Source organism: Accipiter gentilis, chromosome 14 (genome assembly GCF_929443795.1).
Source record: "Accipiter gentilis chromosome 14, bAccGen1.1, whole genome shotgun sequence".
Taxonomy (NCBI): domain Eukaryota; kingdom Metazoa; phylum Chordata; class Aves; order Accipitriformes; family Accipitridae; genus Astur; species Astur gentilis.
The window spans coordinates 25,108,969-25,133,337 of NC_064893.1; the positions used below are offsets into that span (position 1 = coordinate 25,108,969).

At 39.1% G+C, this 24,369-nt stretch overlaps 2 protein-coding genes across 26 annotated transcripts in view; one reads left to right on the forward strand and one right to left on the reverse strand.

Annotated features, from left to right (window-relative positions):
• The window catches only part of PTPN1 (protein tyrosine phosphatase non-receptor type 1), a 47,950-nt gene extending 34,463 nt beyond the window's left edge, over positions 1-13,487 (forward strand). For 14 of the 16 annotated variants that reach the window (XM_049816439.1, XM_049816452.1, XM_049816445.1 and 11 more), the window contains 6 exons: positions 334-432; positions 3,226-3,363; positions 5,146-5,355; positions 6,064-6,225; positions 6,877-7,112; positions 9,865-13,487. In XM_049816439.1, the coding sequence (XP_049672396.1) occupies positions 334-432; positions 3,226-3,363; positions 5,146-5,355; positions 6,064-6,225; positions 6,877-7,112; positions 9,865-10,072 (1,053 nt within the window). In that variant the 3' untranslated portion in view covers positions 10,073-13,487. The remainder of the gene's footprint in view (positions 1-333; positions 433-3,225; positions 3,364-5,145; positions 5,356-6,063; positions 6,226-6,876; positions 7,113-9,864) is intronic. The other 2 variants (XM_049816456.1, XM_049816442.1) reach the window with 1 other exon arrangement.
• A 1,096-nt stretch (positions 13,488-14,583) lies between these two features.
• RIPOR3 (RIPOR family member 3) overlaps positions 14,584-24,369 on the reverse strand; it is a 54,421-nt gene continuing 44,635 nt past the window's right edge. For 9 of the 10 annotated variants that reach the window (XM_049816781.1, XM_049816785.1, XM_049816783.1 and 6 more), the window contains 9 exons: positions 23,205-23,344; positions 22,206-22,338; positions 21,225-21,333; positions 19,858-20,019; positions 19,514-19,672; positions 18,177-18,379; positions 17,856-17,939; positions 16,782-16,872; positions 14,584-15,655 (listed from right to left, as the gene is read on the reverse strand). In XM_049816781.1, the coding sequence (XP_049672738.1) occupies positions 15,555-15,655; positions 16,782-16,872; positions 17,856-17,939; positions 18,177-18,379; positions 19,514-19,672; positions 19,858-20,019; positions 21,225-21,333; positions 22,206-22,338; positions 23,205-23,344 (1,182 nt within the window). In that variant the 3' untranslated portion in view covers positions 14,584-15,554. Of the gene's footprint in view, positions 15,656-16,781; positions 16,889-17,855; positions 17,940-18,176; positions 18,380-19,513; positions 19,673-19,857; positions 20,020-21,224; positions 21,334-22,205; positions 22,339-23,204; positions 23,345-24,369 lie in introns of those variants that run through there. The other variant, XM_049816786.1, reaches the window with a different exon arrangement.

Below are 24,369 nucleotides of genomic sequence, written 5' to 3' on the forward strand. Positions count from 1 at the left end.
TAGTCAGTGAGGTTTTATTTCCCCATTACTTTTGTATAACTTTCCTAAGAAAACTCTCTCAGTGTTTTTCACTCCCAGTTCTCTTCTCACAAATGAGACTACTTCTCTCTTCCTGTTATGTGTGTGGGGAAAAGATTAACTGTGCTTTCATGGGTAAATTCATAGTGGGAAAATGGAACTTAAGCTGTATCACTGCATTTTTTTACAGTTTTAAATGAGAAGTTGCTTGTTACTTGTCTAAATTTATTGCCTAGTGCAGTAACTTTTACTGGGGAACATTGCACTGACATTAACAGAAAATAATGCTTATTTCTGGGGATTCTGTCTCTGCAGGGACCTTTGCCAAATACTTGTGGTCACTTTTGGGAGATGGTTTGGGAACAGAAAAGCCGTGGTGTTGTCATGTTGAACAGAGTGATGGAAAAGGGATCCGTAAGTACTTGCCCAGTTCTAGCTATGTGTTCATTGCATGTTTATGGCTTTTCTTTAAAAAAAAAACAACCCAAACCCAAAACCCCAAAACAAAAAAAACAACCCAAAGAATGGGGAGGGGAGGAGATGACCATAAGTAATTTTATCTAAGAAATTATACCTAGAATTGAACACCTGGTGAACTGATCTTAGTACAGTCAGAATATTATTCAGTTTGTAGTTGTAGGTCCTAATTTCTTCTGAATTTGACTGAAATAAGGCATGAACACAATATGACTCCACACAAATGAATATTTGGTTTCTACTGCTAACCTAGGTATCTGAATATAGTTCTTTTCAGTGTACACAGATTGCACCTCTCAAAGGTCATTTACACCAAGTGTTCATTCACAAGCATTATGAAGTGGGTTTGAAGTAGTTAGGCACTTTGACTCCGGGTTTCCTTCACACAATAAGAGCTCTGATTATTAAATGTACCACCAAGGCCCATTGTTTCTCCACCACTACCATTGTTTTACAAAATTCATTAGAGGTCTGACAAGAACGGAAGTACTATTGAAAGTACTTCACCTGGCATCTGTCTTAAGCAATGATGTTCTGGGTGATGTGGAACCAGCTGTTAAGCCAGCACTTGACTTCCTAGGACAAGTGTGGTGAGCTGAGTTCTGTCCAGACCTTATAGGAGGTTTCAATTAGACAAGACAGGCAGAAGATGAAGGGAAACAATAGAAGAACAAACAGTTGGGGTTATTTTAAGAAATTTATCTTTGGATTGATAAAAAGTTTTGGTTCCTCTGGCACATGGAGTAGCTGCTGTCTTGAGAGGAAGTGCTTCGGCCTTTCTGATGGTGGAGAAGACAGGAACAATCAGGCATGGTTTATATCCATGGGTCAGAGTTCTGCCTCTATCTAATTCCACAGCTGCCATCCTTAAAGTGGACTTGGCAGCTGTGCAAATTTGAGACAAAAGCGATTTTAAAGACTGATAGAAATGCACAATTTAAAGTTGAATGTTACAGTGCAGTCAGTATAAAGACACTTTGGAGGATGGGTAGCTGGTATGTTGGGTATCCACCGGTGATAGCTGGGTGGTACATGGTGTTGCATAATCAGGAAAGAATTCCCAATAATCAGGAAAATTCTTGTGCAATGAGTTGTGTTTTAATAAACTGCAGTCTTGATTTTTGAGTGTTTTGCTTTTTTTTGCAGTGCAAGTGAAATTTAATCTTTAAAAGAGATGCAGTAACCATATTTTTCAATAGTTTCTTCCCTTCCAACCATTCCCGCTCATTCTGTGCACTGCCAATAGTTTTGAACGAAATGAATTATTGTGATCCCTTAGGGCAGGCTGCTTACACTTCTCAGCAAGCAGCAGTGGAGGAGCTACAGTGGAGCACAACAAAATATTGTCTGCAGACACATTTGGTGGAGAAATTAGACCCAAAGCCAGTTGCTGTCTCTTTAACATTAATAATAATTTTTTTAAAAAGTACAGAGAATTATAACTGCATTTTACACCCTTATAAACTACAGGATGTATTTTGAATAAAAATTAGAATTAGTCTGGGCAAAACTAGTGTTAGTCTACCTATGAATAAAGTACTGAAGGGTTTTCTTATTTATTAAAATGCTGTCAGGAATCATCTTAGTCTTGAGAATGCTGTTCTTTTTTCATCGTTCTTCAACTTTAAAGCTATATTATTTGGTCTTTAATAAAAGAGGCATTAGCCGTGTCCAACAATCCATTCTAATTGCATGCTTAGGTATGGGCATGTGGTGGTCATAATCCCATTAGAGGAGCAGTGCTTAGTGCCAGAAGTAGCAGGCCAGTTCTCCCAGTCACAATATCCTTAGATTCAACAGTCAGAAACATGGTTGCAGACTTTCCTATTCATATTGCTGATAAGTTTCTTTAGTTTCAGTTTCTTCATGCACACTGCAAAATGCTCTACTTTTCTATTTGGTTGACTCATTTAAGGCTCTAGCATGTAGCAGTCTTTGTAAAACTAAGCTCTCTGGGAAACTTTCTTGAGAACATTGAAATTCAGTCAGAAGTAGGTAATGGGAATGTTTGCTGAATGCAGGGGTTTTTTTTGTTTGGCTCTACTTTTAAACTGTGCCATGTAAAATCAAAATTATCTTGCTGCTCTTTTAATTTTTGTGGTGAGTGAATGGAGTAACCCAAAATCTCATCTGATGTTTCACTTGCAAATTAGCAATGTTGTAATTCTCTGTATGTAGCTTATTCGTGGAATTCATAATACTTTTTCACAGAATGTTCTGCTCATGTTAACATCTATCTCTTCTTTTGAAATTTAAATATTTGACATGAGGATAATAAAATGCAGAGTAGACTAAAAGTCAGATTTTGGCAGAGTGTTGCAAGAGCTTTTATACCTAGAAAGTTATTAGAGTTTGTTTGTTTGTTCATTATTATTGGTCTGACACAAGCTAAGGTAAATAATGGCTTTGGTGATTTCGATGAGATTCCATAGCTTCACAGTCTTTCATCTTACGTGTAGAAGAAAGAGAGGTCTACCTAAATGAAGTTATCCTCAATCCTTAGGTATTTTCATAAGTTCAGCCAGGGTCAAAATAATTTGACTCATACAAATGATTCATTGAAGATGTGGTTCTGCATCATGAAGGAAGACTGATACTTTTCACACTAGTATTGCTCCTCCTTATAATAAAAGCAGATGAAGATCATAAGAAAATGTTGTATTTAAGAATGTTTATTCCTTGCCTTTTACACAAACATAAATGACATAAATGTCTCCTATTTGTTTTTAGATAAAGTGTGCACAGTACTGGCCACGGAAGGAGGAGAAAGAAATGTTTTTTGAAGATACAAACTTGAAACTAACGTTGATATCTGAAGATATAAAATCATATTACACAGTACGACAGTTAGAATTGGAAAATGTTACCGTAAGTACAGCAACTAGTACCAATCAGATTCTTCAATCTGTCTGAGGTGATTCACCTCCTCATCAACAAGATCTTGAAAAAGATGGTCACAAATTATAGCAGGTTTTGTTCTGGAATTGGTGATTCTGCATGAGATTGTTCTTCAGCCTCTAGTGTGTTGTGGAAATGAAACTCTTAAATATTTATGAAACCTCTCTAGGGAGACTACAATTGTTTTCATGTCTCAGCTGTACACTGAGTGAGAAGGTTAGTTTGTCACTACCTTTCAGAGAACCCTTTATAAAATCACTTAACAGATGGTCTAGTGCTTTTGTGTTAAGGCTGAAATAATTGCTTTTCCTGTCACTTAAGCTACCTGTTTGCCTGTGTCTTGTTCTAAGGTTTATTTTTAGGTTTTGGTTCAAATCTTCAGGTTTTGCATTGATGGCCTTCATTAGAAAGCAGGAACTGCTGTAGCCCTGGTCCTGCAATGAGCTGTATGGAGCTCGGTACAAGGATCAGGCCACTAGCTGTAAGAGAAATAACTCTTCTTTTTCTTTTTTCTTGTTTTCTTTTTTCTTTTTTTCTTTTTTTCCGTGTTTCTTTTTTCTCTTTTTTTTTCTTTTTATTTTTCCTTTTGCACAATACCAAAATAAAAATATACATGCTGTTTCCCACCCTTCCTCTCCTCTTCAACATTGCCCTGTATTAGAGCAGTGAGGGCTAATCTAAAGCTCCTTGGGGAGACTGGCTAAGGAAGAATACCATTAACTTTCGCTAAATACAGATCACTGAAGATCAGGTCCTGGTGCTGAGCTAGGTGTGTATGTTGCAACATGCTAGCCTGAGTTCTGTTCTGTCCTGGTACTGCTCACTACTGGAAGACACAGTTATTCCCTTGCTCATCCATTAGCTTCTTGCATGCTTCATCCTGCCAGGAAATGTGAGACAGCAGATATGAGTTTGACTAAATTCTACCTGAGTAAGAATTCAGTTGATGTAGTTTGTGGTGTGTATTCACTATGACATCTGCCATAGACATGTTTGATGGTTGTAGCTCAGTATTCTAGGAGGATGTGACTCCCAGCGGTTTAATAGTTTTGAAGAAAGTTTTCAGGTTTGGAACAAATGTGTAAAGGAACAGCTGTGATAGTGTAAGGGATTTGTATGGAGAAAGTGTAAAGGGCTTCTATAACTTGAGGTACTTCATTTTGAGAGATCTTCAAATGATATTCTGTCATTAGAAATTGGAAGGCAGTAGTACCAGCTATCTCATGGCGATACAAGCATTTGAACTGTACTGAAAAAACTAAACCATGTTATAAATAAGTAAATTTACTTATCCAGTTCCCTTTGCTCAAAATGGGAGACCTTCATAACAAGAGAAAACACGAAGTAATTCTTTGTAGTTAGTTTGGTAGCTATGCAGCTGTAAAAACTCCCTTGGACTGATGGAACTTTGTCATTTGAATTTAAGTCAGCTGTTCTAAAGATGTAGTGGAAGCAGTGTAGTCTGAGTAGCATACAAAGCTGAACAGGCACATGCCTCCATTCCATATAAAACAGAGTTATTTTCAAATGAAGTAGCTGAAATTTTACCAAAGGCACAGATTTGAAATTGACCTAGAGGTAAAAATGTCTAATGTCTAAAGCTGTATGTCTAAATATTTAAGTGACTATTTGCTAGGAAAATGAACGCAGAATTGTGTTTGCTGATGGGAACATTGTTGTAGGCAGCTGTGCTTTGAATACTTCTGACTTGTGTATCCAAGCTAAAAGACTTTCTAAATACTGTTTTTACAGACACAGGAAACTAGAGAGATTCTGCACTTTCATTATACTACGTGGCCTGACTTTGGCGTCCCAGAGTCACCTGCTTCATTCCTCAATTTCCTGTTCAAAGTGAGAGAGTCTGGCTCGCTTAACCCTGAGCATGGACCCGTTGTGGTGCACTGCAGCGCAGGAATTGGGAGATCAGGAACTTTTTGTTTGGTTGATACATGTCTTCTACTGGTAAGAACTACTTATTCTAGATGATACGCTATTTCTGTAGAGTTATTTTGAGGAATGATTTGCTATAGGCTTACTAAGAGCTGTAGTATGTTCTGTGAAGTATTGTTGCACGCTGTTTCCCATTATCTTACTCATACTGGTTTGGGACAAGGCAGATCTTGTTCTTAGCTGGCCATTTTGAGTCTGGAGAAAAGTCTCTAGAGAGATTTGCAAAGATAGGCTTCACCCTCGTGGTTAAGAAAAAAAGAAAAAAACCCCACTAGATGCCTGCTAAGTAATAGTGTGAACTATCCTGAAACAATACAAAATAAATGTAATGTGTTTCCTTTTAGAGAGACAACTTTGCCTGTAGGCAGGAGGAAATTGTCCTGACTTTAAGATAAAACTGGAGCTCCCTTGGCTTTATTCTGTCACTGTGAGAGCAGCTAATACAAAGAAGTCAGGCCTAGGTTAAAATGTTCCGTCCCCCACAAATTGTATTTTCAAAACAAAAAAGACAAAAAGGTGAAAATGGACAACATTTTGGAGGCCCAGTGTGTTTTGCCCTCTCTGTCTTTTTAGAGACCCAATAAATAGCTGCCAATACCAGTTTTTTATTAGTTTATTAATTCTGTAATATGGAGGGTAGTCTGAAGGCCCTACTACAAAATGAGTCATTGTAGTGAATCTCATCAGAGCATAAAGCATGTTTTAATTTTTTATCTTCAGATGGACAAACGGAAAGATCCTTCTTCTGTGGACGTTAGACAGGTTCTCCTCGAAATGAGGAAGTACAGAATGGGACTTATACAGACAGCCGATCAGCTCCGTTTCTCCTACTTAGCTGTTATTGAAGGGGCAAAATTCATTATGGGAGATGCTTCAGTGCAAGTGAGTACTATTGACTGCACAGCCTAAGGTAGTGAGCTCCAACTCTGTTTTAACTGTAGCAAATATGTGGGATGAACAGAATAGAAAGAAACTTTAAATTTCATGCTTGCTTTGTCTTCAATAAATTTTTATATTATGGGGTTCTTAAATACAATGCTTTATGATCTGTCACGACCTAAAGTGTTGTATGTAAGAACCTTCAAAAAAGTACCTGTAGTATAACAGGTGGCCTTCTGTACTTTTCAACGCTGTAACTGGGGTGTAGACTGGCTGCATCAGCGTTGTCTTTCATTTCAGATAATAAAAATTTTCTAATATGCCAGAAGTTTAAGTATTATGATTAAATCCTGTAAGTTTGTTTTATGGTAAGCAGAACTCTAGCAACACAGATTCTATTTTGTGCTATTTATGTTTTCCAGAATTAGATTATAATCTCTTGCATTTATAGCTGTTGTATTCTGTGTACCGGATGTTGCTTAGGTTTGGAGTTCTTGTGTCTTTTTCTTCTTTCCTTTTTTTTCAATGCAAATGAACAGCCACTCTAAGAATAAATGAAAAGGTAGAGTATAAAGACCCTGCCATGTTAAAAGTTATAGTAGCTTGCGTAAAAGAAATACAGAAAAGCTTAATAGGGCTTTTCCTTCCCTGAAGGAACAGTGGAAAGAGCTCTCCAATGAAGACCTGGACCCACCACCTGAACATACCCCACCACCTCCCAGACCACCAAAGCGAACCTCAGAAATGCACAATGGAAGGATGCATGAACACACAGAATTCTTTCCTAAACATCAAGTAGTAGAAGAAGAGATTAGATGTTCGGTCAGCACTGTGGAAGAGATGGTTCCAGATGGCAGAGCTCGTTCATCTGTGCCACTGATTGCAGACAGGTAATTCATTTAGTTTCACACTTTTAACTGTCTCAAGAAGACTGTCCAGTTGGCTTACAGTGTTGAGAGGGTAGGACGTTTGCTCATAAATGGTATTTTATCCAGAAGGACCTGAGCTGACCTTGATCGAGTTAGTCTAATAGTAGTTCCAATGCAAAATCTTTTCAGTAAAGGTCTTACATGCATCTTTGTTTAACTTTGCGCATAAGCTAGGGCCTCTTACGGGATCCTGCTGGAGTAAAAGAGAAAGTGACGGTGTAATGAGGTGGTTTAGTCTTGATTTATATGCAGTATATGTTAAGTTACAGTGGAGCTCTTTCACTACTTAGAGGCGGTACTAGCCATGTACCTGAAAACTAGGCTGACTAGCTTTGGCTGCACTTAGAAATGTGAAATTAATTGTAAACAATGCTACTTGTGATGAAAGGAGTAGAGGGGGCTCATGAACAGAGAACTTTTCTACCTGTCATTGTAACCTAAACTGTAAGGACTAATAAATGTGCAGAAATGCTGTGTACACGAGCAGTAGAACAGCGGAGGAGCCAAGATTCCTGCCTGTTTAACCACTAGATGTCACTCCTGATTTATTGGAGTGGCATGGAACTGGTTGAAATCTGAATGCCTTGGTGTTGCTGCCATTCTGCATGTTAACTAGTTTTATTCAGAACAACCAAATGAATGCCACACAGAACAAAAAAAAATATCAAAATTTAAAAAAACCCTACACCCACCAGGGATGATCAAGGGAAAGTTTAGTGTTCCCCCACTAGATGGTCTCATAACAAGACATCTTCAGGTTCCCATAGGAGTATTGGAATAAAATACCAAGTTTTAGTATTTTCCACAGAATTAAAGCCTTTTCAACAGATGCAGCTGGCAGGCTTGATGTATTTTATTTAGCTGAACCAGTGGGGGAGTGTGTGACTCTGGGAACTGGAGATTAGTGAGATGTGTTTCCAATAGTCTTTCTTCAGAACAAACCTCCTTTTAATTCCACATAGTGGAGAGGCTGACACCATGAGCTGAACCTGTTGTGTCCCTCCAAATTCTGCTGGAGGCAAGGAGATAAAACGGAAGTCTTTCCCTGCTCAACATGAAACAATGTTTTGATCAGGATTTTTCTTAATTCATTGGGGAGATTCTGGAAGTGAAATACTCAAATTCGAAACATCTTTACTAAGAAGAAAGGAAATCTTGGAAATAGGAGTAGACACAGATGGAGGCTTAGCTACAAAAGAAGAAAATATTGCAATGGTAGCACCTCCCTCTTTCTTTCCTTGGTGACAGTATAGTTCTGTTACCAGAATATTTGCCTGAGATTTGAGATGGCAGCTAATGCTTTCCACGCCTAATGAAAAGCATGGATTTAAAGCTGGTGTCTTGTGTCTTCTCATTAGCTGTATAAATTTGAATTTCTCAGTGAGTAAATGATTTCCTGGAAATACCTTACACAGTTTAGTGTAAATGAACATAAGACATGTCCAGCTCTAAAGAGCTCAGACTCAGATTCATTTCATTTATTATAGTCCCTTTTCTGAGGTTGGAGTTAGGTTATCCTCTGGAACTGCCCATCTTAATTGATTGTAGAGGCTGGCTTGGACCAGACAGCTACCTTTTACCTTGCTGAAGTCAAATCCTATGTTATGTGATATTTCAGGCGTACTAGGAAAGGCCAGGATTTGAATCCTGAGCTCCCTCGTTCTGTACCAGTACTGTTGCTGCAGGACCAGGCCTCCTTTGTGATCATCGCTCTTGTCCTCATGTCTGCGACAGTGAATCTAGAAGGGGGAAAGTGAAACTTGCTAGACAGGAGTGGGAAGGAGTAGAGAGTAGAGAAGCAGTCTGATGTGAAAGGATGTGGGACAGTGTGAGGCTGGAGGAAGTAGAGGGGTGGGAAATAGACATTGTGCTGGCAGAGGCAAGGGAAGAAGCAGCAACATTCTTAAGCATGTGTATTTTCCTGCGCAGATACTGTAGTGTCTGGGATGGAAGGTCCCTGAGTTCTTCTAAACTTAAGCTGTCAGCAGACATCTAGGAAATCCCCCTGCAAAGCATCTCCCTGCTGGTTACCACCCCACTGGTTCTCACAGCATGGTGACGCTTTCTAAATTCAGCTGGAAGGAGTTGTACGGGAGATATAAAAGTTCCTGCTCAGTTAAGAAGCCTCTTTGGGTGTCAACATACTGCCAACGGGATGGTGGTCTAGTATCTAGGAACAGAACCATGTTTAGAGAGTATTAAAGGTGAGGAGATCTTCAGTTCCATCATTAAAAGCTATCACAATGCATTTAGCCACTCTAACTTATGGCTGCATGAGCAACCAGAGTTCCATCATTTTCTGACTTTTTGGGCAGATGCTGGATTTTAGAACCTTAATATTCTCTTGACCTGGATGTAGGTTTGATTGGTGATAGTTCATTACCTGTCTCAGTGCAGGTAGCACATTTGTGATAAGAAATGGGAGTAGGTGATGTTTAAAACTAAGTCAGCTTATTCTTCAAAGGGCACAAAATATTCCCAAGCGTGGCTTTTCATGACAAACATGTGCTGTTCTAAACCTGTAATTTAATGGCCAGAACTGTAATAATTAGTAATAGGCTTTAGTTTGTCATCTGCTGCAGTTCCTGACAGCAAGAGATTTGCAGCTCTGTCTGTGGTGTTCAGTGGGTGAGGCTGTGCTCTTGGAGAGTCTGCATGGCTTCTCTCCTAAATGGAGAATCCAGTACTGAATATTTATGTCTTTGTCCTTAAGCACTGGTCAAGACACTGAAATTCGGAGGAGAACTGTTGGTGAAAATCTGCGTCTCTCACCCCACAAAGAAGAGTCGATGAAGTCAGAAAACTCAGAAGAGGATGATGAGAACATGATAACAACTTGGAAGCCATTTCTAGTGAATATATGCATGTTCACTTTCCTCACAGCAGGAGCTTATCTCTGTTACAGGGTGTGTTTTCATTGATGGACATGCCAACAAGATCGACCCTGCAGAAAACACCAACGATTTGATCGGTTTGTAATAAGCTTCTCTGAAAGAAAGCTAATTGAGGCATGTAAGCCTTGTCTCAGTGGAGGTAGATCTTAGGTTGAAAGGCCAGAACTTTGGTTAGGGCCTAAAGAGAGAATTGATGCACTAGGGTTTTATCTAGCCCTGTGGTCCCAAGAACATAATATTCTAATCTCAGGGCCTTAAAATATTCAGGAGTAAGCAGAGAAAATGCCAAATAGTCTGTTTTCCTTTTTTTCTTTTTTTTTTTTTTTAAACTAAATAATAGAATTACAACACATTGTTGTTTTTAGCCTTTTTTAAAAAGCCAGTTCTTCTTCTTTTGTGTTTCAGAAAAACTAGGCACAAGTGAAACTTGCTTGTACTCTCCAAGTGTTGTAACCAAATACATGACTTATATTGATGAGTTCCCAAAAAAAGAGAAAGAAACCCACATACCTGAAGAATGTAAACTTTTTGGAAGGGAGGGTGTTGGGGGAGGGGTGTTTGTGGTTGGTTTTTTGGTTTGGGTTGTTTTTTTTTTAAACTTGCTTCATCATTAAAGACTGAGTTGTGGGCAGTGCCTGTGGTATTGATATATTTAATCTTGGCATAACTGTTCTTAAAGAGCTTATTGTTTTACATGTGTTTATAGAAACAGGCTTCTGCATTTGCTCAGGGTATCCCAACATGTCAAGCTCTTTTCTTTTTTTTCTTTCATTTTTTTTCTTTTGTTTTTAGTAAGTGTATCTCCTCATTGACTTTTGTTGCACTCTACTTGCACATATGCCTATTTACATTGCACCATCCTTTGTAAAGCTTTTTTTACCTTTGTATTCTGGGTTAGGAGAGGATGAGGGGAGAGAGAGACACAGGAAGGGAAATTCAACCAAAACATGTCCACCAGCATTTTGCAGCTGTGCAGCTGGCATTCAGAAGGACTAGTTCGTAAACCTCATCATTTGGAATGTAAAATGCAGTTTCACTCTACATCTGCTCCGTAAGAAATAGCATGCTTCCTGCAAGGGCCAGAGAGGTAACATACTCAGCGGCATTGCAGGCAATGAACAGGAAAGCATTTCAATAAATCCAGAGCAATTAATGCTGTGGCAGCTTCCTTAAGATGTAAAAAGTTTAACAGTAGACATGTTGGTCTGTGAACGTATCAGTTGGCTTATGATGCAAGCGTTTGTGTGTTCTGCTTTTTTTAAAGCAAAGATTTAAAATACTGGCTTTAGTTTGGCTTGAAGATACGCTCTTCGGTAATTATCGGACATGGTGGTGTAAGAGGGTAAGTCTTGCACCTCTGCCGACAGGGTTGTTGCTATCCTAAGGTAAGCTAAGGGAGATGGATGGTTTTGTCCTATGCCACGCTGTGTCTACGTTGTTTCGCTCAGTCGGTGGGCCCATTGTGCAGGCCTGGGGCTTGGGTAATGTAAAGTGCTTGTAAATAAGGATTTGGGTGCATTGGTAGAACTGTGACTGGATGTTGGCATTGCACTAAACAGTCTTAGTCAATGCCGTTCCTCTTGTTAGTACCAAATTATTAATAGTTTAAACAATAGCAGCAAAGATTTCTTTGCTCGTGTCATGGTGCAGAGGATAGGAGTAAACTCACTACTGAAAGTTGTAGTGATTGAAACTAAACCATGACAGCTGATTTGCAACAGTGTTACTAGTCAGTTCTTGTTATTTTTAAAGGCTTTCTAGATTTATAGCACTTAATCACCATTCTCAGTGCAAACATCACTATGGAGTGAGTATCTTATGTAAGTCTCTCTCCACTCCATATTTATTTTTGCAGAGCTGTCTCTTTTCCTTCAGTGAATAAGTTGGTGAACTGGGCGGGGTGGGGGGAGTTATTTCTATTTTGTGTTTTGTTAAGCTTGCATCAAGGGCTTTTCAAAAGTACAATAATAAATCCTCAGGTAGTACTGGGAATCAATACTTTACCTGTGAGACTGTTGGTCAGACCAGTACTTGAAAGGAGGAATGTTGTAATCAGTCAATATTTAGTTATATTATTGGAAACATGAAAAATGAGTATAGAAAAATGGTAATATATAATGGCTCATCTGTGTATTTAAGATGCAGTATGTGATTGCTTTGTCCCCACTATCCTCTCCATCATCTGGTAGAATATTGTTCTAAGGCAACATTTGTACCCCATTTGTATTAGAATGCATGTAAAGTCTTCTAGTGTCCTGATTAAATACCATGTGCTTGAAAGGTGAAAGAACTTATATTTCTGCTTACTGATGTGCCCAAATTATATTTGCATGAACTGATCATTAAGTGGCTGTGGTTCAAAGGGTGTTGCTGAAAGTATCTTCGTTCAGCGATAGACTGATTTGGTGTTTATCAGATAACATGTACTCGCCTAATACTTGGCATGACTTCCTATTGAATTTCTGCGTACTCAGTGTAACCCGGTTGTTTAGCATGGTTCATTTCAGCTGAGTAAGTATAGTACAGACATTCCAGAGAGTTTCGTAAGCCATATTCACACCTCACCTCTGGTCACTTGAGGCAAGCAATAGCTCAGCGATTTCAGGGTATGACTTGCTGCGCTACCTTCAAAGCTGCACTGGAGGAGGGAGAGGAAAGCCTCTTCTGCAAGATCTCAACAGCATTCTTTGATCTGCAGGAATACAGGCTCCTGAAGCGGTGGCCCATTTTAAAACAAACAAACAAAAACCACCTCCATGCTGTTCCCAAGAGGGAATATTTTAAATGGTAGGCTTGAGAGGAAAGCAAAGCATCCTTCCTTTTGAATCCAGAATAATTCACTTGCCAATGATTCTACCAAGAGCAAGTTTCTGCAGATGACAAAGTTTTGAACATCCCCCTTTCTGCCCATGTATTTTGCCATTTCTTTCAGCTGTTACAAATCCAAACTTACTTACACTGTCCTGGGATAGACAGTGGAGTAGCCCACAAGCCCAGTGAGGTGTGTCTAAGGCTTATAATACTGAACTGTAAACATTTTTGTTTTGATGTCCTGTATATGTATGTAGTAGTTTGGGTGTGTATATACAGTAGCGTTTCAAAGTGGGTGTATTGGTTAATCTATTCTTGGAAAATGGACAAACATCCATGTTAAACTTGTTAGAAAGTTAGTGAGCTGCTCTGCTATATGCCTTAAGCAAATATTTACTCATCAGGTCTTTCTTTTTTACAGATTGCCATAGAATAAACTTTTTTAAAAAAATAAAAAAAAAAACAAACAAAAAAGCTAAATGTTTTGGTATAATACATTTTCAGGTATCTTGTCTTTTGTGTAAGCCGCTGCAAAGACCTCACAGGTTATAGTAAAATTGTACAGTTTTTCAATTTCCCATACAAGTTTTCAGTTCTCATTTTAGTTGTAACAATAAAATTCTTTTTTTAAAGAATGTATATGAGAGTCTTATTGCTTCTTATCTTCTCAGGGCTAGAGCCACTGCCTGCTGTTTTGAACCACTTGCAGATTGGGGCTAGCATGACGTTTGGTGGGGTTTTTTGTAGAGGAAAGTAATTTAAATGTTACTGTAAGAACTTCCTTGTGGGTCAGAGCTCCAGTAAAGGAGAAGCAGTGAAATAAGTAGCCCATGTCTCCCCCTGACACATACATCTCCCTCCTCTAGTATTTCACTTTAAACAGTTAAATTTTAACTACCTTGACTCAGGAAACAGTGTAATATAAAAAGCATAGTAACTCTCAAGCACAAGAGGTTGAGTTGTGCCTTAACCCAAACCTGCATGTGGTAGGGATAGGGCAGCATACTTACAGCTGCTGCAGTTATCCAATTTCCATGTTGTTTAGATTAAAGTATTTACCTTTTTGTTTATATGTTCAAGGACAGCTACAAATGGAGAAGAGGTGCTTGCAAAGAGAATTTTCAGTAGTTTCATAAAGTGGTATTAAAACAGCTGTGGTGAGTTTTAACGCATTGCCCCTCAGAAACTGTCAGCACCTTATTGTTTAGGTTTAAAGCCCAGCTCAGGCAAAGTTGACAGAGCTGCCCCGTCTCTGACATGTCACTGTTTCCCTTTCCCTTTCTGGTGAAGGGGAAGAATAGGGCAGAGAGGGGGAAGTAGAGGATTTATCAAAATAGAAAAACTTCTTTCCCCTGCTTTTAAATGAATCTGTAAATTAAAAGCAGTTACAGCACAGAGAAGCAGCCCATTAAGTTTTAATTTGTTCTACAACAGCATGACCTAAACACCATGGTCCTGCTATTCAGAGTTCATCAGTAAAGACTTCAAGTGTATAAGCAAGCTGCACATTTCCAAACTAAATCCCAAGAGCAGAACAGTAGCTGAGCCTGTTTCAACAGTATAAGCCTGAACCTTTCACAGACAGCATACAGAATGGGTGCGTGACATACATACTGCATATCAAGCTAAGGTGCATGTCAATTAAGTATCATAATTCCCTGTGGGGGTTTAATGCCTTACACTTGTCTGCAACGCTACAAGCACATCAGTATGAAACACTTGCAGGAACTTGTCTCAAATGTTTTATTAGAATTTTAGAAAACAGTATGAAATCCAACAAATAAATACTGAATAGAAAAGTAATATATATGTAAAAAAAAATAATATACACACACAAGCCAAACCCTTTCAAGTATTTCACCTGAAGCCAGGCTTCTCTTTATGGCTACCCTCCACTAAGTTACCTAAGTGTTGAGTAAGGAGCCTGACAATGGGTGTATGCTTATGAGAAGTCTTGATCTGTGACTAAATAAATTTAAAAACAACCAACCTCAACAACTTCTACAGAGTTGTCTGTATGTCAGTCAGACCTGTACATGGCAAATACAATACATACCTTCCTGTTGTAAACTGCAGAGGATATACACTCAGTACATACCCTTGTCAATCCTTGCTTGAACCTATCTTAACTTACAATGGTTATGAAGAAATTGGCTTTTGAAGTAACAGGCTTTCCTTCTGCAACTAAATTGTGCAAGAAAAGGAAACCACCAAGCAATGCCGCTAGATTTTTTTCTAATGTACATGGCAGTTGATGTAAATGATCTGTTGTCTGCTAGTTTCTAGATGGACTGTTGGAGAGCGATCATTTCTCTCCTCTTTGAGAAATGCCATATTAACAAAATACTTTATGGGAAAATAGATCACGTCTGACTTACAGTTTAAGCAGGGGCAGATAATTCCAGTGAGATGGGGATTTTAACTCAAGTGACAACCTGGTTCCATATTCTAAAAGATCCTAGTTTTTATTCATCCAGCACTTGATATTTCATCATGTGCTGAGACAATGAGAAAGCATATTCCAGTCTACTTAGCGTAGACTGCAAACTCTCCCCCCTTTGGAGATAAACCTGTACTCTGTCAGTATGCAGCACATATATAGCAGGGCATAAGTAAACCAGACACTGATAAACAACAAAACAAAATCCTCACACGTGGCTGTGAGGACAAGTATGATTCAGCTCCTCATATTCCACTACTAAAATACTGTGATTTCAATTTCAGCCTCTTGTTGTACAGTTTCTCTTAATTCACAGCAAATCCTGTCCATTTTCTCAAAGGCTTGCCGTCCCTTTTCACCTATGGAGAAAGAGAAAATATATCGCAGGCTGAGGAAGAGAAAGCAGTTAGAAACACCCTGAGAAATGTGATACTCTAGAAATACTTCTGTTGTGACCTTGTTGGGAACTGACAAGAACTCTCAGTAGTGACAAAAACATCTCTAAGGGAATAGTTTTCCAAAAACTGCTGGAAGCCACCATGGAAAATCAGGCCTTCTGTAAATGTTTCCACATGAGTAACAATTTGGAGCATCACAGTTGGAAAACTTGTTTTGTGATACATGTGAATCTGAGTGTTTCTGTGAAGCAAGTCTGGAGATCCCCAGAACTAAGCACAAATTGAAGGGTTTTTAGGAAGAACAGAACAGGGAAATTCTGTCTCTTAGATAAACTAGACATCCTCTCTAGCAGCTGTGCATTTAAGATATTTAGCCTAGGCGAATGCTTCCGTGCCCTCAGCAGAAGTACAAATACTAGACAGTAGTAAATTGGAAACACTAACATTTCATTAGCAGCTCAATTCCACTGTACATCTACTGAATTCAGGTGAAGTAACAGGTAACAAACCAGCATAAAATCCATTTTGTTTGTACTCTACCCCTCCAACATTCAGAGTGAAACCATTTGAAGAACAGGAACATCAAAATTAGAAGTAACCAGTCAGTTTGTAGGTGGCTAGAAGAGATTACCAGTCCAAAGAGTCTGGTATTGTTCTGATTTATATAAAAGATCTTTAAATCAGTTTAGCTAATCTCAGAGGCTGGAAGAAGCTTTATTGTGACCTGCCAGATTCAAATGTCCTTTTTACAAAATCTACGAGGAAAAAATTGCTGATGCCAGTACTACTATTAAGTACTCCAGCAGCACTATCAGCACTTTCAGTACTTATCTGCCACTTCTTTAAAAAGTTTAGTGGTTCTTAAAGCACTTTATCCTGCAGAAATCTCCTTGGTGCAGTTCTACAAACTTTCATGGGAATGTTTGGTTATTATATGTGATACAAAGTTTATCTTAATGGCATGAAATAGCTGTTCATGAAACATTTCCATTGTCCTTGATGTGTTCAGGCTGAACTTCAGGCCTGTTCCGGTTCTGCACTATTTCACATTATTTTTTCAGAACCTGTATTTTAAGGTTGTACTTACCAAAGGATAACATTGTTTCCCTGGCTGCATTCCTAACTTCCTCTGTTTCAGATTGGCACAGGTGGGCAACCTGCTCAATGCTCTCAAGGCCCTGTTTAAAAGAAAAACTTGCAACAGTAGCTTTTCAGCAAGCATTTTGATTAAAGTTTTTTTTTGAAAGATAAACAAATACATAGTAACCCCCATCTCTTCTTGCATTCTAATTCTACTGTGACCTTTTTCTCCCTCAACATACCAGCTTGCAGTCAATTTTTCTGAGCATGATCTCACCTCTGCTACTCTCTCTCCTGTTTTAGGGCATGAAAAAGTATAGAAGTTGTAGGGAAGAGCTCACTGCTGCAGTACCATTAAATTAGCATAAACCAATCAGCACCTTCACTGAAAGAGTTAATGCAGGTTGTGCAAGGGCAACAGTTGCTTTGTAAGTCTGACTTTGAGAATAAGACTCTGATTTGTTGGGCCTATCTTGTGACTACATGTTTGTAGAAACTGTCCTCGCAATAATCCCTTGTGTGCAAAATAACTTATTACAGACTTGTGGCTGTTGGAAAGCTTTAAATCTGATCTGACAGTTTCTTATAATAGCAATACAAATATTACTTTTATTTTCTGACTATAATCAGCTATTGTTAAACAAAGATGAACTGATTTAACTTGAGATTTCTGTAGTTAAAGCTGACTCCATATATAGCTGACTGTTGCTCATTTTTCTACATGCTAGATGTCCCCCAGTCAGACAGTGTCTGTTGTCCGTCACCACTGACAATATTGCAGAAGTTAGAAAAACATCCTTTCTGCCATTGTACTGTGCCTGTGACATCAAATTGAGACACTCCAAGGTGCCTGCAGCTCCCTCTGCCTGCTGCTTTTTGAATAGCATTAATAGTTTGGAACTTCGGCAGCCAAGGAATTCATTAATTCCAAATAGAACGAAGCTGAAAAACTAACCCTACCAGCTTAAAAAAAACAAAGCACCAAAAAACAACAACAAAAAAAAGCAGCAGCTAGATACACTTTTGCATCTAGCAATTTTGGCCAGACATGCACAGAAAAAGCAGAGCTGTAAATACTTACTCTGAGGTTTTTAAGGGCCAAACATGCAGCTTGCTGAAGTCTTGCATCACAGTCAGCTAAAACATCAGTGTAAAAAAAGAGAGCCTAGATGAAAAAAGAGAAGGAAAAAAAAAATAGAAGAAAGGCTTTATAAACTGACATCAGCACTATTTTACCTCTCTTGAATAAAGGATATAGACAAATCACTTGAGCACTGCTGTAGTTTAGGTTCTAGTTAACAGATTAATGAAGTGCGGAGCAGATAACAGTGCTATTCTAGGATACAAGTTCCATGTATTTCAGCACCTATTTAGAAAAGCCAGTAAGAACTGCAGTCTTCACCTTTTCCCTGAAGTTCTTGTTTGCTGCCGCACGGGAGAGGCAGGATGTGGCTGCTTTGCTGACACGGTGGTTGTCGTCTAGCTGCAAAATCCCAAGCAGCCGTAAAGTCTGTGGTAGAGGTTGGAGTTTGTTCAGTCGCTTTCCTTTCAATTTTTTAAGGCTCTTTAGCCGTCCAGGGCATTGTAGCTCCTCAATTAGCATTACTGCAAGTGAAAGGACTCAACTTCACTAACTGTCAAATGAAGACATTACCAAGAGAAGACAAACTCCTCTCTAATTCAGTCTCTTTTAGCCACGTGGAGTTATTCACATGGCTAATAAGCAAGCCAAGCACGGCAGGAAGCCAATCAAGATGACTGCCCCTTTCACCTTCTTTTCCCTGTCATTGTTTCATTTCCTCCTATGCCAAGACTGTCTGACAAATGGAGCAGAAATTATTATTTCACAATATTGAGTTCACAGGGTGCAGCGAAGCCCTGGTCCTTGTAGGACCTGGGTGTATTGAGTACAACATACAGTGCAAAAGAACTCCTGCACCTTTGGACATTAGGACAAGTGGAGTAGTCCTAAAATGAGGAAGATACGATCAAGCAAAATACTTTTAAACCTCTCTGAAAGATCTTGCTGTACTGGCCAAAGAGAAAACCCTCTGTATTTAAAAAATAAGAAAGAAAAAGAAATCAGACACTGGATTGACAGTTTCAGTTTGAAGAATATTCCACGTCTTTTTCAGTGACTAGCAATGCACAAGTTCTCAGTTCCTCATCAGACGAGTCATCTGCATCAAAGTAAGACTAAACATGCAGCCAATATCAGGACTGTTTTTAAAACTTAGTCTGTGTCAGAAAAGAATTCTTTTAAAAGTACTTTCACATGTTGGACTAGGCTTCAGCAAGATACTGGCTACCTTGTGCCAGAAAATGCACGTTAGTAACCTCTGAAATTTTACTGCCATTATCTGTGTCTGATTACAACTGCAATAGTCACTCAAAGCTACAGACATTTAGTCAGTCCTTGAATCTAGCTGTAGATTGTTGCCAACTTTGTTTCTGCTTTAACTTCAGAATATCACAGAACGCACTTTAGGGCTCTTAAGATAAATCTATCCTTCACATCTCTGTTTTGTTTCTACCCGGCTAGATATGGGACTCAAGCACGTCTTTCCTGTTCTAATTAAAATTGCATGGTCATAAAGGGAATTAAAATGGAAACAAATTGTCAATGCAATGGTTGGGCTGGTTTTTGTTCTGAAAGTATATCTTGAGTAGTAACCTGGAGAGCAACAGCCAGCTGCTGGGCTTGTGAGTTCAAGCGAAGGAGCCAAGCACTGCCATTACCTTCTTTAGCAAGTTTTCCCAAGTGTTTCTCCAGGCTGATAATGTGGTGTTTCTCCAGGTAGCTATAAAATTGGAATAAAGTAACCGGTTCTGTTTGGAGGTACAGAGAGGGGAGCAACCCGTCACAGGTGATGATCTGCTCTAGCAACCTCTGCAATACTGAAAGTAACACAGAAAAGAACAAATGAGAAAATGAAAGGTTGGTTAGATGTAAGCTGCTTAAAACAAGCACGTACAAGTTTTAATCTATTTTTAAAATGCACAAGGACAATTTTTAGCCTTGAAATAAAATGAAACCACAAGGGCCTTGTGTTGTGTTCAACGAACGGACTGATAACGGATACCTGCTTCTAATTGACCAGGGTATTTTTCCTTCACTTTGAGCATCAGTGTGTATTTTAGTGCATGACGGAATCTTTCTGCCGATGCAAACAAGACACTGCCAGGCTCTGCAAGATCACTCCAGATTTTCAGATAGTGCTTCTTCTTTTTAGTCTTCTGAATAACTGAAAAATAACATTTTAGAAAGTCAGTGAGGTCTAGCAGATTTTGGTTTTAACATGAGAAATTAGGCACCAGATGGCATATCTAGAGATGTGTCAGCATAACTTGTATTTGTGTTATATAGATAGCTTTATTCAAAGCTGGAGATTTGCTGCCAGTATTTTAACATCTGCAAGCATTGATTTCACCAAGCTTGGGTTGAGCTCCTAAACTGTCATTACGAGACCTGAATGAGATGCCTAGCAGCTCTCCTGCCTCTCATTATTCATTTTAACCCAGCATCTGAGTCGAGTTTCAGAAGAACTTTCTGCAAGTTTAACTGTTTCCACTTCTACCAGCAAGAGATGTGCCATTTCCAAGCATTTTAGAGATCCTGTCGTAAGTACCTTCACAAGTGGAGAACTCTGAACCTCAGTGCATAGGCTGAGGCAGGCGTTCTTTCATCAAACACTTCAGAAGAGCACTTGAAGTGATAACCTGTGGTTTCTCGCTATCATTTACACCCTGTCATTTCTCACTCTTACCTACAGAGATGTTGAACTTGTGTTCTGCATTTAAGACTCCTACACTTTCCTCATCTTGTTGTGCCAAAGGCCCTTTGGAGCCTTGCTCCAGGGAACAGTTTATTCTCACATCCTTCAGGATAAAATCTGTCAGCAAATGCTTCCAACTAAAATTTGCATTCTTGCCACTATATTTACTAAGATGAGAAGAAAAGCCTTCAAAGTCTCCCACTGTGCCCTTATCATTTTGTCATATCCAACAGTCAGTGGAAGAATTTAGTAGCAGGAAGGCCTGTGATGGGAAAAATTGCACGCCAAACTTTTCTTGCAAATGCGTACAGAAGTTGGGCTGTTTGCTTACTAAGTAAAAGCATAGATACAAAAGGGGATTTTATTAAGGCTATTCTGCTGTTCTTTGACTGCAAACTCCATCATCTACAACATCCCTGTTTCTAAAACCTATCAGTTCAGCTACTATTTCTTTGAGCCAAACTTCTTCAAATTTTTTGCTTCCTTGCAGGGGAAAAAACCATACAAACAATGAGCCCTATTTTTTCTAAGAATCTAGATATGAGAGCTGATTTAATTATGTGAACATTTGTAATGAATTTAGAAAGAAACCCTGATGTGTCTGGGGAAGCTCAAACAGAGTTACCTGTACCTCTCACATCTCTGGCATGCCTTAGAATAATGCAGTTACTCACTTTCTTCAACAGACATATCCAAGACATGCCCCAGGACTCGTGTCTGCTCTGATACTTCTTCCAAAATGCTCTCCTGCACAACCTGGGCTACATTTGGTGGCCTCAGTTTCTGAAATGCAACATGCTTATCTTAGTAGCTGAAAGAAAGGCAGTATCAAGCTCAAGATGAATGAGAATTTGTTTCTTAGAATCAAACTTCTCAAATCTGTGAGAAAACACACCAGCTGCTCTCAAAAGGCATCTTTTCCCATCACAGCACAGACAGGTCACTTCTGAGTGCAAAACTGCTCAGGAGAACAGGATGAGTAAATCACATTATGCTGGGACAGGCTGTCTGGCATTTGACATTCTTCCCTGCCCCTGTCCATTGACAGCTGTATAGCAGATCAATACTAGTATTACACTGTCCTCTGCTGCCCATTCTCATCAGAGGTAATACTTTGAGGACAATAATGTGCTTGAGCACTACAAACAAAATTAATCGAGGAAAGAGGTCCCAAGTCGAGATAAGAGTTTTTTCTTGCCCTACATGCTACCAGTTTCTTTCTTACTGCTAGCAGTTTTTCATTCGTTAAAAAATGCATCACCTGTTATTGATACACAATTCAACCCAAATCTGTCCTACTGCATTTGCAGCCTACTTTGGGCCTAAAGGTATTGCTGCGAGCTTCAGGAAAACCCAGAGGCTGAAAAAAAGCAGCAGAGTTTTGTATGACATGTTTTGTGCATACACATGTATACATATATGCACGTAGACGAGGCACTTCAGGACATGGTTTAGTGGGCATGGTTGATGGTTCGACTCGAGGACCTTAAAGGTCTTTTCCAACCTAAATGATTCTATACGCTGCATTTTTGGGACTCCATTCCTATTCTGAGTCTTTCTGCTTTATAAAAGAACCAGTTACATGTTCACTTTTGCCCATTAGCAGAATCAACAATTACAACCAGTGCCCTGGAAACCCATAGGCTATTCCTTACCTGCAAAAGACCTTTGCACAGCTTCAGATGAGTTATCAAAAGTGCATCTAAGTTGTCATCACCAGTAGTTACGTCTCTTGTTTCTGTTCTCATCTCACAGCTCAGGGACTGAAGCGTGTTGTCATTGTATGTGCTGTTGAGATGAGGGGAAGAAAAAAAAAAAAGAAAAAACTCTCATCATTACGTAAATATGAAGACATGCAGTCTCAATAGTAGCCTTCAAGCAAGTTGCAGAAGTACAAGCCAGGTGGCATTTAACAGATAACAGCATTTTTTATTGCATTTATAACACTTCTTAAAAACATGAGGACTTTATTTCTAAAACGCATTCTAAGACAGTAACACCAGATGAATTGATCCCACAAAATCCCATTTTGGAGAATCAATACTAGTAAAAGATGCTTCCAGATACCGTCAATTGAGTTGCCGGCTCATTTGCAGTGGGTGAACTGCAAAAGCAGCACATAGAACAGGCAAATCCCTTGGTGCCCTCCCAACTCGATGATACTGGGAGCATAGTAAGTCTTCCAGGATCAGGCTTGTAGCTCTGGAACATAAGTTTCAGTGCTACACAACTTGCAAAACACAAAACTGAATTCAAAAGAATGAACATGTAGAAGAGCTCTGTAAGTTACTCGTAGCTCTCCTTTGCTAGGGCAGAACTGTTCAGCATCGTCCGATAAGCCTGTTTCCTGCAATCTGTTTCTAGCAATCCTACATGTTAGGCCTTCCATTGTATCCTGCAGGTATCATTCTGCAACGTTTTCCATAAGTTCAGTTTAAGTTTTGTGTCGTTTCAGTCTGGTAGGTATTCTGAATTATGAATCTCCGAGTATTCAAAAAAATTGGTTTCTATCCTGGATGTTCATACCAATAGCAGCTCTGCACAACTGTTCCTTAGCCAAGTAAAGTGTATCGGTGTATTGGCAAGTGTTCCTGGGATCAGCCCTCTTTACCCCTTTCCCTTGTCCCCTATAATGAAGTGCTGCAGATACATACCTGATACTGGCTGTTCTTATGCTTCCAAATAATGAAAGCTCATCAGCACTACAGTCAGCGTTTAAAAAGTCAAAACTTTCCAGTACTGTCTCCACCATTAAACTTTCCATAGATGAATGTTTGTGATGGAGTGTCTTTAGCTGTTGATGGAATGGAAGGAAAAATATTGTTTGTATTTATCAAGCCATTTTTCATGAGTTCCTCGCTGTTTTTCAAATCACTCTTAAAAACAAATCAATTTGCTTTTCTGATTTCATTCTTAACACATCAGGAAAGTTAGCTCTTAGTACAGCACTCTGATCCCAAAATAACGTTGCTAATTAAATTCAAAATATCCTGCAATATTTTAATCTGTCTGTATTCCTCCTTGGATTTCCATGCCTGTTAAGGTTGGTATGAGAGCTGATTTTCTCTGCATCTTCTGCCAGTAGTGCAATTTTCACTTATTCCCCGTTTCAGATCTAGGAGTAGCAATCTTGGGGGTCTGTTGCTTTCCAGCATAGTATCCAAGAACTTCTATATCAATAGTGGATTTCATGGAACCACTAACTTTCTCCCCCTTGGAAAGGCTGCTTTGAGAGCATTTAGTTTGTTGGGGTTTTTTAATTTGTATTTTTAAAGTGGTTGTACTGGAATAGGAAGTCAGTGTAGTTTTGTTAACATCATTTATTATTCCAGACCTTAAATGAAGTCTTACAGTATTTTATGTCCCAAGTCTGCACACTGGCCCCATGTACTACAACACTACCAAATTTGCAATATAACCCACTGCTTGCAGAAAGCTCTTCTCCAAGACCTTTCCTGTAAAGAAGGAAGTGCTTTCAGCATCATATGACTTGTCAGACAGACTGAACTGCCTGCAAAAGCTAGGTGATCCTGGAAAAACATTAGGTTTGATGAACTAATGCAGTCATCTCAAGGTATACTAAATCTGAAAAACATCCAAAAAAATTAGAAGCAAACCAAAACGCAGAGGCTCTGACATACAGTTCAGATTCTGTTTAGCCCAGACTAGTTTCCACTTTGACTGCATGCAGTTTCTTCATTTCTTTTTCTAATTTATTGATCTGCGCACAGCATTCAAAGGCTGCCTCTGGCATGCTGTGCAACATAGCGCTCCTGTGTAGTTAGCTCTCAAGGCTGCCTTTTCCGAGTAGTGCCTGAC